The sequence below is a fragment of the Hyla sarda genome, chromosome 1, assembly GCF_029499605.1.
Source record: "Hyla sarda isolate aHylSar1 chromosome 1, aHylSar1.hap1, whole genome shotgun sequence".
NCBI lineage: Eukaryota > Metazoa > Chordata > Amphibia > Anura > Hylidae > Hyla > Hyla sarda.
The window spans coordinates 226,163,361-226,177,724 of record NC_079189.1 but is presented as its reverse complement, the minus strand read 5'-3'; the positions used below and the strand labels follow the sequence as shown (position 1 = coordinate 226,177,724).

Here is a 14,364-nt window from a genome sequence, read left to right as displayed (position 1 = left end):
GCCATAAAGTTAAACAGTTTTGTAAATTACTTCTATTAAAAAATCTTAATCCTTTGAGTACTTATTAGCTGCTGAATACTACGGAGGAAATTATTTTCTTTTTGGAACACAGAGCTCTCTGCTGACATCCCACGCACAGTGCTCTCTGCTGACATCTCTGTCCATTTTAGGAACTTTCCAGAGCAGCATATGTTTGCTATGGGGATTTTCTCCTACTATGGACAGTTCCTAAAATGGACAGAGATGTCAGCAGAGAGCACTGTGCTCATGATGTCAGCAGAGAGCACTGTGTTCCAAAAAGAAAAGAATTTCCTCTGTAGTATCCAGCAGCTAATAAGTACTGGAAGGATTAAGATGTTTTAATAGAAGTAATTTACAAATCTTTTCAACTTTCTGGCACCTGTTGATTTAAAAAATAACATTTCTTTTCTAATGAGAACATGAGTCAGTGAGCTGATAAATGGCTTCATTAGGAAATACCAGTATTTGATGGAGCATGCAAATTATAAGCCATCTTATTGGCAGAAGAGCTAGGTCACGATACAGAAGAGGGACCCATGCTGGGAAATTCCTAGAAATCTTTCAAGTGTTTTTTTTTTGTTTATCTACTTCATTGTAAAGGCGTCATTTAGGTGACAGCGTAACAGCGATCACAAGGATTAAATGAAGAAACTCAATGCAATATAAAGGGTGTATCAGTAAGCCTCATACCATAGCAGTTAGTTGTTTTAATATTGTATACAATTAATTGTAAATAGCCTTTTGCGATGTATTTGGCTCCTTGATTTAATACTTGAGAGGCTTCTCTACACAGTTTTTAGAGTCATACAGTGACCCCTCAACCTACGATGGCCCTGACATATGATCATTTCAACATGCGATGGCCACTCAGAGGCCGTCGCATGTTGAAGGCAGCATCGACATACGATGCTTTTGTATGTCGGGGCCATCGCATAAACTGCTATCCGGCAGCGCAGACTACTTCAGCTGCCACCAGATAGCCGTTTACGGTGCCCTGTGTTGGTCCGCTGACGATCACTTACCTGTCCTCGGCGCTCCGGCGCGTCCTCTTCGGGATCCCCTGCATCGTCGGCGCTCTTCATCGACGGCATCACGTCGGAGAACGGAGAACGAGGATGCCGGGGAAGTAGAGGCCTTGCCGGAGCATCGGGGACACCCCGGGGACACGGCGACAGTGATGGAGGGCGACATCCAGGGCAGTGGTGATGAGCGGTGACGGTCCGGAGCGGCGGGGCCAGGTGAGTACAACTTCCTATACCAGTGGTCTTCAACCCATGGACCTCCAGATATTGCAAAACTACAACTCCCAGCATGTCCGGACAGCCGTTGGCTGTCCGGGCATGCTGGGTGTTGTAGTTTTGCAACATCTGGAGGTCTGCAGGTTGTAGACCACTGTCCTTTACTTTACATTGCACAGATCCCTCAACATACAATGGTTTCAACAAACGATGGTCCATTTGGAACGGATTACCATCGTATGTTGAGGGACCACTGTACTTTACTCTGTGGAAACAATTACACTCAAACCACTTTTCATGTACATTTACTTTTGTAGGACATATCTGTACTATTTCTCATAAGGGACCTCAGGATAGAGTTTGTGGCCTTTCTTTTAAATGGTTCACCTATTTTGATGTTTACAGGACTGACAAGTTCATCGAATATTGACAGGAGCCAAATCGGCCCAGTGTTCTGTAAATTGCTGCAGCCCTTCATAGGGGTCACAGTCATGTCAGACATTATGATCAGGGGGTCGGAGTGCTGACTGTCTTTGATCATCTTAATTCGGTTCATCCTGGTAGAAGAAAGGTTAGCAGTTTACGAAATGTAGGAGTCCTATGAGGTTGTACACTGTTTTTGTTCAATGCTCCCCGATGAGCCAAAGAAAGCAGATCAAATCTATTCTGATGATCAGCAGGGGACACGTACCTGGATCCCACCATATTGTTCCTTGGCCATGTTGTTTTCTTTGGCCAATCTTTCCTTTGTTGTAAATTTCTCCCCAAAAAAAATCCAATAAAAATCATTTAAACCAAAAATAAATAAATAAATAACATAAGATAATAATAATCTCCACACAGTCATTTTTACTGACCATCATATATTTCTACACATAGTATATCTCCTCCTATTTCACATGTAGCTTATATAGTTTTTCTAGGGTGTCTATAAACATTCTACCTTTCAGATATCTGCATAACTCTTACGAAAGGAGCAAAGTCCACCCGATCTCCTGTTACTAGAGTCTGTGCAAATGTCTGGAGGACTTGTGAATGCAAATATCCCTTGGACTTACTTTGACTTTTTTCTTTTTTACTTTTGTGGATCAAGCATTACAATATGGACTTAGTAACATTATTGCTCTTCGACCACTATTACATTTACATGACATCAGTGGTTACCGCAGCTCCACCAAGAAAGATCACACGGTTTTAGAGAGCAGCCGAGTGGCTAGTATTTTAGTGATTTTATGAACTTGTTGGCTACTTGAATGTAGTTTGTTTATCTTTTTGCCACGTAAGTATTCATTACAGACTTTTAATATGTGTATTTCTACTGCCATTTGTCCAGTTGGGCCATCACCACATTAAGGGTACGTTCCCACACGGCGTATTTGCTGCTGCGTATTTTATTTTCCCTGTTGAAATCAATGGGTAGGAAAATCCGCAGCACCAAATCCGCAGCAAAATACGCCATGTGGGAATGCACCCTAAAGGGGTATTCCAGGCCAAAACTTTTTTTATATATATATCAACTGGCTCCGGAAAGTTGAACAGATTTGTAAATTACTTCTATTAAAAAATCTTAATCCTTCCAATAGTTATTAGCTTCTGAAGTTGAGTTGCTGTTTTCTGTCTAACTGCTCTCTGATGACTCGCGTCCCGGGAGCTGTGCAGTTCCTATGGGGATATTCTCCCATCATGCACAGCTTCCGGGACGTGACATCATCATTGAGCAGTTAGACAGAAAACTTCAGAAGCTAATAACTATTGGAAGGATTAAGATTTTTTAATACAATTAATTTACAAATCTGTAAGTTTAACGAAGAAAAAAAGAAGTCGCACTCACCACCAGAAGCAGTATACAAAGTCTTGTCCTTTATTCACACCGGCGGAGTGGAATAATAAAATACGGTCACACACGCGGGGAGTGAGAGCAGCCGCTGGTGGTGTGCCCCCGCATCTCGAGAGCGGCTGCTCTCACTCCCCATGTGTGTGACTGTATTTTATTATTCCACTCCGCCAGTGTGAATAAAGGACAAGACTTTGTATACTGCTTCTGGTGGTGAGTGCGACTTATTTTTTTCTTCGTCAAACTTACTGATCTGAATTACCTGCTTGTTTGGTCTGCACCTCCACGTAGCTAGGAAGGTCCACTTTAAGGTCACAGCAGCATTATCCATCCCATACATTGAGGCTGATATATTGGATTAGCAGTGCCTGGTGCTGTATCTGTTCTTGCAAACATCACAGCTAATTTACAAATCTGTTTAACTTTCCAGAGCCAGTTGATATATATAAAAAAAAGTTTTTGCCTGGAATACCCCTTTAAGATGTTTCTTAGAAGCGTGCATTTCAGAAAGCTGACTTGGTTAAGGTTATGCTAGGGGTTAGCATTGCTTTTTAAGATCCTCTAAGCCTACTTTAAGGCTGTTGCCACATCTGCCCTCTACTCTGAATATGTACTTAAAATAAAACAAGCTTGCCAGATCAGTGTTCAGTAGGTTGCCACTCCTTGTCTCTATTTATAATCCGATTGCAATGAGCCTCTTGTCACAAAGCAGCCTTGGAATGTACTTTATTCTGACTACCTAAGCAACACAAACAAACTTTGAATGCTCCGCTGGCACAAAAATCAGTTTGCAGCAGTATTACCTGTTATCACACAGATAAGGCTTACAGAAACTGAGCTATTGTCCTGAAATACAAATTCGTATTGTTGACCAGTAAATATAGGAAAGAAATGTTTCAATGTTCCTTATATAAAGAGGTTCGAGTCCTAGTTTATATAAATGTATGTTAACCATGAATGTCTCAAGTAGTAGTTTAATTAGTCCATGTTCTTGTAGGTCAGTCATGTGAAGCCGTCACGTCTCCAAGTCTTTCATCTGGCACAGAGAAAAAGCATTTTGCCCAAGTTTCATTTTCTGTGGACTCTGGAATGGAGGCTCAGAATGGACTGCCGCCTCCATTGCCTGTAAAGAAGTCAATGAACAGGGCTGTGTCAGCACCAGATAACTCTGCATGGGGTCGGGCTTTCCCACCAAGAACTGGATCCAATCCAAATAGTCCAAGGCTTAATCTTAGTCAGTCAGAAAACAATGTCTGTGGAGAAGAACCCACACTACTCAGCCATCCTTTAAGTCCAGTCGACAGACATGCCATGTTTTCTTCATCAGAGTCCTTGGAGATCTGCTGTAGAGGCAATGGTCACAGAAATGAGGTTAGGAGCAGAAATTGTCTACAAAGCCGGGGAACACCAGCCATGTCCGTGTCACAGCTTAGCGTTTCAAGTCATATTTCCTCTGCTTCAAGTCTTCAGCTCCACCACCTTCTTAGCAACATAGACAGTAAAGAGGGGATGTATGCCAAACTCAGTGGGCTTTATGCGCAATCCACAAGACGTTTAATGAACAAATGTGAGGATTACTTTATGCGGGACCAAAAGAAGGAACTGCATTTCAATGAAAATAACTGGTCGCTCTTTAAGCTGACAAGCAACAAGCCTTGCTGCAATGCTGGAGATGCCATCTATTACTGTGCGACATGTGCTAAGGACCCTGTGAATAACTATGCTGTGAAGGTAAACTTGATTTTTTTTAAATAAGTTAACATATAGATGTGGAGCTACCATAAGTACTGTTAATGTTCACCAAACACACATGCATTTAAGGGTGGAACAATAGTTGTTCTGTCCATATATACTTATGAGCAACTGATATTGCTTAAAGGGTACCTCTCATCAAATAAACTTTTGATATATTTTAGATTAATGAATGTTGAATAACTTTCCAATAGCATGTTAATGAAAAATATGCTTCTTTCTTTGGATTTTTCCCGATCAGTCCTGTCAGCAAGCATTTCTGACTCATGCTGGAGTCCTAAACACTCAGAGCTGCCAGCCTGCTTTGTTCACAGCCAAACAGGCTGTGAACAAAGCAAGCTGGCAGCTCTGAGTGTTCTCCTTTGTGAACAAAGCAGACTGGCAGCTCGTAGTGTTTAGGACTCCAGCATGAGTCTGAAATGCTTGCTGCCAGGACTGGTAGGGAGACCCCTAGTGGTCATTTCTTCAAAGTGGAAAATTAAATAGAAAGAAGCATATTTTTTTAATAACATGCAATTGTGAAGTTATTCTGCATACATTGATCTATAATATATCAAAAGTTTTTTTGTCTCTTGGTTTAAACATACATAAGGATTATTTTGCATCCATAGCAGTTGTGATAATGGGTCAGTTGTTATATTGAAGTACGTATGGCCATGATAGAGGGGTGGTCTAGGTTTGAGGTTCCAGATTCAAGTGCAGTAGTTTTTGGGTCACACAGTTTCCCTTTCACAGCTCAAGTAACTAAAGCCGCCACAACATCTACCAGTGTTTTAAGTTCTCTGGCAACATAAGTCTAGCCATTTTATATGTCAGCAGTTTCCTCCCTTTAGTACAATGGCGCAATGTAGCATCCTCCATACCTAACATCACATGATGCTGTGCAAGAATGGCCTTGAACTACCTACCCCAACAGTATGGTGCATCAGCCTGGGATTCTGCTGCCGCCGTGCAGCACAAAACAACCACATGTTAGCTGTATGTACGTACATTATTAAAAAAATATATACAATTCATCAGAATCCTACAAACTACCACTTAGTAACAGTATTTGTGAATAAGTATCTTAAGAATTTTAAATATGTTGTAGCATATCTCAGGAGAAACCTTCATGTTCTCTACAAGTAAAGCCTATATGCTAGGCAGCCCACGTGATCAAATAAATCGAAACGTATGGCCTTTTTTCTGTGAGATATATATATATATATATATATATATATATATATATATATATATATATATATATATATATATATATACACACACACGGTCCACGAGAGTTTATATAGTACTTCTAGTTTGTATGGTGCCTAGCTTTTCTCTTTATAGGTACTAAATTGGCTCCTGCTGTTGCTTGCTAGTTATATTTCTGAGAGCAGTATTGAAAAGCTTTAAAAAAAAAATTAAAAAATAAAGCTTTTAAAAAAGTAAACAAAAAAATAGGTGTAGGCCTCATGCACATAGCAAAAAAAAAGAGGTGTAAGGGTTAAAAATTGGCATACGTTCCACAAACATATACTTTGAAAGGAAAAACATCCCTGTATGCCTCTATATAACACTTCAGGAATATGAAGGTACAACAGGGCACCATGCACCACTTCCAGTGCCATACTGTATAATAGGGCCACAACAAATTTGAAACAATGGATAGTTTGAACTTCAAACGGATGTAAAGTTTTTATGTTCACAAATATCTGCACTTTGAGGGAGTTTTAGGGCAGCTGACATTTAAATAAAATAAAATAAACTTTTACTCTCCCTGAACTTGCCACCATTCCAGCACCTCTTTTTGCTGGTCCCAGTTTATAGGCAATTTTTAAGTATATTTAAGATACTTGTCAGGACGTGCACTAAAAACATTGGCCGTGTAATTGAAATGTTGTGATGAATATGTACCAGGTTGTGTAATTACTGCCAACAATTGACCTAACCACAGATGATCACAACTAGGGATGTCCCGATACTAGTATGGTACTAGTATGCATGATATCGGGGACTCGTTAATGTCCCCGATACCATGTCTGATACCTGCAGCAGTGCGGCCTGGCTCCGCTACCCCATTTTCCCATCCACATCATGGCATTCCATGGAGGAGCATGTGACACACACGTAACTCCACCTCCTCCCCTGCGCCCAGCGTAACACTATGGAGGAAGCAGAGTGACATGTATGTCACATGCTCCTACATAGGACGCCATGATGTGGACGGGAGACCGGGAAAACTGGGCAGCGGAGCGGCAACACCTGAGGACAGCCGCGGGCGCACGCTGTCTTCAAGGGGGGGCTGCTGTCTTCAAGGGGGGGCTGCTGTCTACAAGGGGGGGGGGCTGCTGTCTGCAAGGGGGGGCTGCTGTCTGCAAGGGGGGGGCTGCTGTCTGCAAGGGGGGGGCTGCTGTCTGCAAGGGGGGGCTGCTGTCTGCAAGGGGGGGCTGCTGTCTGCAAGGGGGGGGCTGCTGTCTACAAGGGGGGGCTGCTGTCTACAAGGGGGGGCTGCTGTCTACAAGGGGGGGAGGGCTGCTGTCTACAAGGGTGGCCTGCTGTCTACAAGGGTTGCCTGCTGTCTACAAGGGGGGGGCCTGCTGTCTACAAGGGGGGGGGGGCCTGCTGTCTACAAGGAGGGGGCTGCTGTCTACATGGGGGGGCTGCTGTCTACATGGGGGGGCTGCTGTCTACATGGGGGGGCTGCTGTCTCTACATGGGGGGGCTGCTGTCTCTACATGGGGGGGCTGCTGTCTACATGGGGGGGCTGCTGTCTAAATGGGGGGGCCTGCTGTCTACAAGGGGGTAGGGCTGCTGTCTACAAGGGGAGCCTACAGTCTACAAGGGGGGGGAGGGCTGCTGTCTACAAGGGGGGCTGCTGTCTACAAGGGGGGGCCTGCTGTCTACAAGGGGGGGGGCTGCTGTCTACAAGGGGGGGGGGCCTGCTGTCTACAAGGAGGGGGCCTGCTGTCTACAAGGGGGGGCCTGCTGTCTACAAGGGGGGGGGGGCTGCTGTCTACAAGGGGACAAGGGGGGCTTCGGTCTACAGGGGTGGGGCTGTGGTCTACAGGGGGGCTGCTACTAATGTCTGTAGGGGAGGCTGCTGTCTACAGGTGGCTGCCGCTAATGTCTGCAACTATCTATACTACCTACCAGGGGATAATACCTACTATTAAAGGCAATCTTACAGCAGAGTCACCTGCACTAACTTGAATTTATAGGTAGATAGTGCAGGTGACCCGGTTTCTACCCCTGCTCACCATGTGAACATCAACGCAATCGCTCTGGAGACATCGGTCTCACCGCCAAAGCAAATTCCCTGTTCTGTCCAATGGAGAAGAGAGAAATCTTGGCTCAAACTACAGCAGCCGCCTCCATTGCACACAACAAAGAACTCACATATCAGCACGGTAAGCAGCGACAGAAACCAGGTCACCCTGGTGTCAGATTCCTTTTAAAATAAAAGTATTCGTAATTGGTATCGGCAAGTACTAGAATTAAAGTATCGGTAATCGTACTCGGTCTTATAAAAATGGTATTGGGACATCCCTAATCACAACCAAGGCTGCAGCACAGTTTATATGAAGAAAACAACCTTCTTAAGGTTGCCATCAAATGTGCCAGAACAATGAAGGACCCCTTTAAAGCCAATAGAATTCATCAGAATTTGTCAGTATTCACTTGTTGAACACATGTCCACTGAGGCCTATAATCTTTTCCCCATTCCGGCCATCAGGGAAAAATTTCAAACCAAAGGCTCTTCATATGAGCTAACTAAAAGGGAGAAACTGCTAAGCCTTCGCAAGGCTCAATTGTGCGGGCAATTAAATTCATCATTATCGGCTGCATGTCCTTTGCTTACACAGCAAGCTGTTCATCAGCTGATAGAGAATTAGAGAATGAGGGTTACTAGGAACGCTCATTTGTTCAATAAGCAGCCCATGTAAAGGGGCCTTACCTCAATTGCTCTTCCCTTTTTTTAAATCCGTTGGGCAGGATTGACTGATGTTGTCCATGGAGACTACCCCCAGTTTCGGTAACCTTAAGCAGGCTTCACCTACAAATTGCAATACTTTATGCTTTTACTCAAATATGAATTGCCGGTATAGCTCAGTCTTACACTGCATATCATAATATAAAATTAACTGGTAAGAAAGATTGAAAGATAACCAACCGATTTATGCATTTATTTATTGTGATTTTTTTTCTCTATTTGCAGTTATGTAGAACAGTCGACACAAAAACCCCTATTTACTCCAACCTTTCTTTACCGGTCCACTTCAACATACAGCAAGATTGTGGGCACTTTTTGGCTTCTGTACCTTCAAGCTTGTTACATCCCTTGGAAACATCAACAAATGAGATATCACAGACAGTTGGCCCATCCTCTGAGGAAGATTGTGTGGTGGTTATAACTCGAGAGGTGCCTTACCGTACAGCTGCAGACTTTGTCAAGGAGTCCTCATCGTTTCATAATACTCAGCCAGAAATTTATGAGCGGCAAGTCTGCCTACTTCTATTACAGCTTTGCAATGGCTTGGAGCACTTAAAGGAGCATGCCATCATCCACCGAGACCTTTGTTTGGAAAATCTGCTTCTTGTTCACTTCCAGACCACACCTGATAAGATTAAAGATGGAAAGTATGTTCCAAGACTTATTGTGAGCAACTTCTCAAAAGCCAAACAGAGACCTGGGTCTGAAGACTGCAAAGTAAAAAGGGATAAGACCAGACTGGCACCAGAAATCATGGTTGCCTCCCAGTATAAAAAATTTGATGAGTTCCAGACAGGGATCCTTATTTATGAATTACTCCACCAACAAAACCCATTTGAGGCCCGTTCAAGTCTTCATGAGCATGAGTACAGTCATAAAGACTTGCCCCCACTCCAGAACTTATCGGTTTATTCTCGTGGCCTCCAACATCTTGCCCACTTACTTTTGGAGGCTGATCCCATTAAACGCATTCGTATTTCTGAAGCAAAGCGCATTCTTCAGTGTCTTTTATGGGGTCCAAGAAAAGACTTAACAGATCAACCTTTTAGCCATGAAGAGGCATTACACTGTGCCCTTCAGAACTGGATTGACATGAAGCGAGCCCTTCTCATGATGAAGTTTGCAGAGCGTGCTTTAGAGCCGGAACATAACGTTTCTCTAGAGGACTGGCTATGCTGCCAGTATTTGGCATCTGCAGATCCTTGCTACCTTTATAAAACACTGAAACTTATCAAACTCATTACATGAGTAGTTATGGCTTTTGGGTCTTGAAGATCATTGTAGAGCAATTCACTACAAGACCTTAAATCAGCCACGAGGTTGATGGTTTCAACTGGTCTTAAACATTCAATGGACCTGTCCATTCTCAAGTAAAGACATGTTGTGGGTTGCATTGAATGGAAAAGGTCTATCACATTACTCACACTGGGAACACTATTATACCACATTACAACAATGCTGTGAATTTTTTTATGCAAATATATTTTTATAAGGCTTGGCAACAAACCCATTACCATAGAGGCACATGGTGGTGACTTGAATCCACCTAGATGTCATTTTCTTCACAACATTTACCCAATAGTCTGTTAACCTTGGATCTGTGCATACAGTATTGAATCCCAAATCTTTGCATTAAAACATAGGTTCTTTGTAAGATTTCCTGTAAGTTATTTAGTTAAAAATGCCCCTTTCCAGAGAATTTTTGCCCAAACTTTTGTACTTTTTGTAAAATGTTTATTATTTAAACTTTCCATGACATGGTTCCTGGTATACACTAGGCATTGTTATTATCATTCTAAAGGAAATCCCTCCCAAAGCACTCTGAACTGTGCTTGAATATAGCATTAGTATGTATAGGAATGTGCACTAAAACAAGGCTGTGGTCTCCAGAATGGTTCAGTCTGCACTTTTTACTTCGCACAGTACATGAATCTGTGGAGATTTATAGATGACATGAATATAGTTGCCACAATCAGAATAGAAAGGTTAATTTTATAAGGCAGGTTGGTAAATGTAAATCTCCCACATTTATATGTGAAGGGTTATGTCTCTGTGCTAAAAATCATTTAAAGCTGACTATACACTTGAGATAGAAAAAATTGGTAAATTTGATGACTTCCCTCCAGATCAATCTACGGTTTCATGGGTATTGGGGCCTGTTGACTTTTGTGGGAAAAAGAGGTTTTTGGCATTAAGGATTACAAAATGCCTGAACTTTGGTTCCTAGAGGAGATATACCACTGGTAGTTGCCACTCTGCATTGAAATAAACAACTTCATAGAGAAATAGCTGTTGACCAGTCAACCTCCAGGGAACATCCACATGTAGCAAATACAATGCAAATTTTCTGCTTGGAATACCTGCAGTTTTTTCAGTGGAAGTGAAGTAGATGATATTTTAAGAAATCTCGGCCACATCCTGCTGAAAAAGATCTGCACAGATTTCTTGAGGAAGTTGGCCCATGGCATGGATTTTCTTCATTGATATCAATAGGGAAGTAGAAAGCGGCTAGAAAATGTTATGTTGAAGATTATGCTGTGGAAAGTGCAAATTTGAGACAAATTCCCAATTGCGGATTCTGATGCAAAGCGCTTTTCTCCGTTTTTTCCCCTATTAACATAATCTGCACCAAAATCCACACCAAAATCTGCACTATTTTGTACGGATTTGCCACTGCAAAGTTTCTGCTGTGGAAAATATGCAGCACTTCCATCCCATGTGGACAAGCCCCCAAGTATATGGCCGGCTTAAAGGGGTACTCCGGTGAAATACAATTATTTTTTTTTTTAAATCAACTGGTGCCAGAAAGTTAAACAGACTTGTAAATTACTTCTATTAAAAAATCTTAATCCTTTCTGTACTTATTAGCTGCCGAATACTACAGCGGAAATTATTTTCTTTTTGAAAAACAGAGCTGTCTGCTGACATCATGAGCACAGTGCTGTCCAGGAACTGTCCAGAACAGCATATGTTTGCTATGGGGATTTCCTTTTACCCTGGACAGTTCCTAAAATGGACAGAGATGTCAGCAGATAGCACTGTGCTCATGATGTCAGCAGCCAGCTCTGTGTTTCAAACGGAAAATAATTTCCACTGTAGTATTCAGCAGCTAATAAGTACAGGAAGGATTAAGATTTTTAATAGAAGTAATTTACAAATCTGTTTAACTTTCTGGCACCAGTTGATTTAAATAAAAAATAAAAAAAAAGCTTTTCACCGGAGTACCCCTTTAAATGCTTTTCCGCTTCTATCAGTAAAGGAGAATTAACAGTCACAAAATCATCAAACTTCAGATTATTTTGGGAGCTTTGGGTTTGAGCTGCTGTAAATCCTCACTACTGCTTTAAATACTTGACACGTGTTTTACTGGCTGTATACATCGACTACATAAGCTAAAAATGGCTGCTGTATGTCACAAGTGCCACACTGAACTTCGTAAATATGTATATAAACAAAGGCGAAAGTAGCCCGGATTGCTACTTCTAGCTTTTATTTGGATAACAAGACAGTAGTATAGGTTACTCAACTGTAATCCAGCATTTCTGTAATATAGATGTACATTTGTTTAATAAAATTATCAATAAAGTGTTGTTTTTTGCGGGAGTCTAATCACGTTGCAGTGCAATGGTTTGTTAGCTTCAACTGCTTTAGTCTATTATTGTTTATTTTGTGTTTTCAATGCTGTTTACAAATCACATTTATCACATTGTTATACTGAAGATGAAACATTTCATGTATTGTATGTTCATGAGTTCATTTTTAGAATAATACTGGAAAATAAACTTTAAAAAAATTCACATTTTTTTACTTTTTTATTTATTTATTTATGTTAAGAAGTGAAGCATACCTGAATAGTTTACAACATTCAGCATTAAAGTAAAACCTTAAGCAAAGCATACATGCATACATTTGTCTTTTACTGTGGAGGGGCTTCTTCTTTCTGGCCTATCTCTCATAAAGCTCAGATTGGTAGAATGCTACAGTAAAGGTTGGTGGAGTGCTACAGGATCTTTGGAGGTCAACTAGAATGACCAATTGGTTCTTGGTCCTCTCTCCTACCAAGGGTCTTCTCTCCAATTACTTAGTTTGGTAGGGCCATAAGGTCTTGGAAAAGTCCTGGTTGCTCCAAACTTCTTACATTTAAGAATTCTGAAGGTCACTTTTGCTCTTGGAAACTTTCTGTGCAGTAGATATTTATTTATTAACATTTTTTTTTGTACCCTTATCCAGATCTATGCCTCCACACAATCCTGTCTCTGAGCTCTATAGACAGTTCTTACCACCTCATGGATTTTGCTCTGATGTGCATTGTCAGCTGTGAGACCTTATATAGACAGGATTGTGTCTTTCCAAATCCTGTCCAATCAACTGAATTTACCACAGGAGATTTCAATCAAACATCTCAAAGATTATGAAGAGAAGTGGGAAGCCCCCCAAGCTAAATTTCAGGTGTCATAGCAAAAGGTTTGAAATCTTAGCTTTTCTATTTTTTAATTAATTTGCAAAAAAGTGTAAAATTCTGTTTCCACATTTTCATGATGGGGTATTAACCTGTTAAGGACCAATGATGTAACGTTACGTCATGAGCCCGCTCCCTATCTATAACGCGGGGCCACGGCGTGGCCCTGCATCATAGCGGGTCGGGCCCGGCCGTTGTCTAACAACGGCCGGGACCCGTGGCTAATAGCGCATGGCACTGATCGCAGTGCGGCTGGCTATTAAACCGTTAGATGCGGCGTTCAAAGTTGAACGCTGCGTCTAAAGTGAAAGTAAAACCATGCCGGTTAGCTCAGGGAGCTGTTTGGGATCGCTGCGGCGTAATTGCGGCATCCCGAACAGCTGCAGGACACGAGGAGGGTCTCCTACCTTGCCTCCTGGTGTCCGATCGCCAAATGACTGCTCAGTGCCTGAGATCCAGGCATGAGCAGTCAAGCACAATCATTGATCACTGGTTTCTTATGAGAAACCATTGATCAATGTGAAAGATCAGTGTGTGCAGTGTTATAGCTCCCATAGGGGGCTAACACTGCAAAAAAAAAAAAAAGTGAATAAAGATAATTTAACCCCTTCCCTAATAAAAGTTTGAATCACCCCCCTTTTTCCATTTAAAAACACAAAAAACTTCAGATCACTGCACAAAAAATGAGACCTCATACTGCCCCATATGCAGAAAAATTAAAAGTTATAGGGGTCAGAAGATGACAATTTAAAATGTATAAATTTTCCTGTATGTAGTTATGATTTTTTTCAGAAGTACGACAAAATCAAACCTATATAAGGGTGGGTTCACACTACGTTTTCTCCCATACGGGAGCGCATACGGCAGGGGGGAGCTAAAACCTTGCGCTCCCGTATGCCTTCGTATGCGCTCCCGTATGTCATTCATTTCAATGAGCGGGCCGGAGTGAAACGTTCGGTCCGGTCGGCTCATTTTTGCGCCGTATGCGCTTTTACAACCGGACCTCAAACCGTGGTTGACCACAGTTTTAGGTCTGGTTGTAAAAGCGCATACGGCGCAAAAATGAGCCGACCGGACCGAACGTTTC

At 42.0% G+C, this 14,364-nt stretch overlaps 1 protein-coding gene across 3 annotated transcripts in view; it reads left to right on the top strand.

The window, feature by feature from the left end:
* LOC130365564 (inactive tyrosine-protein kinase PRAG1-like) overlaps positions 1-11,640 on the top strand; it is a 92,192-nt gene extending 80,552 nt beyond the window's left edge. For all 3 annotated transcript variants that reach the window (XM_056568877.1, XM_056568875.1, XM_056568876.1), the window contains 2 exons: positions 4,091-4,824; positions 9,044-11,640. In XM_056568877.1, the coding sequence (XP_056424852.1) occupies positions 4,091-4,824; positions 9,044-10,066 (1,757 nt within the window). In that variant the 3' untranslated portion in view covers positions 10,067-11,640. The remainder of the gene's footprint in view (positions 1-4,090; positions 4,825-9,043) is intronic.
* Positions 11,641-14,364: the final 2,724 nt, after the last annotated feature.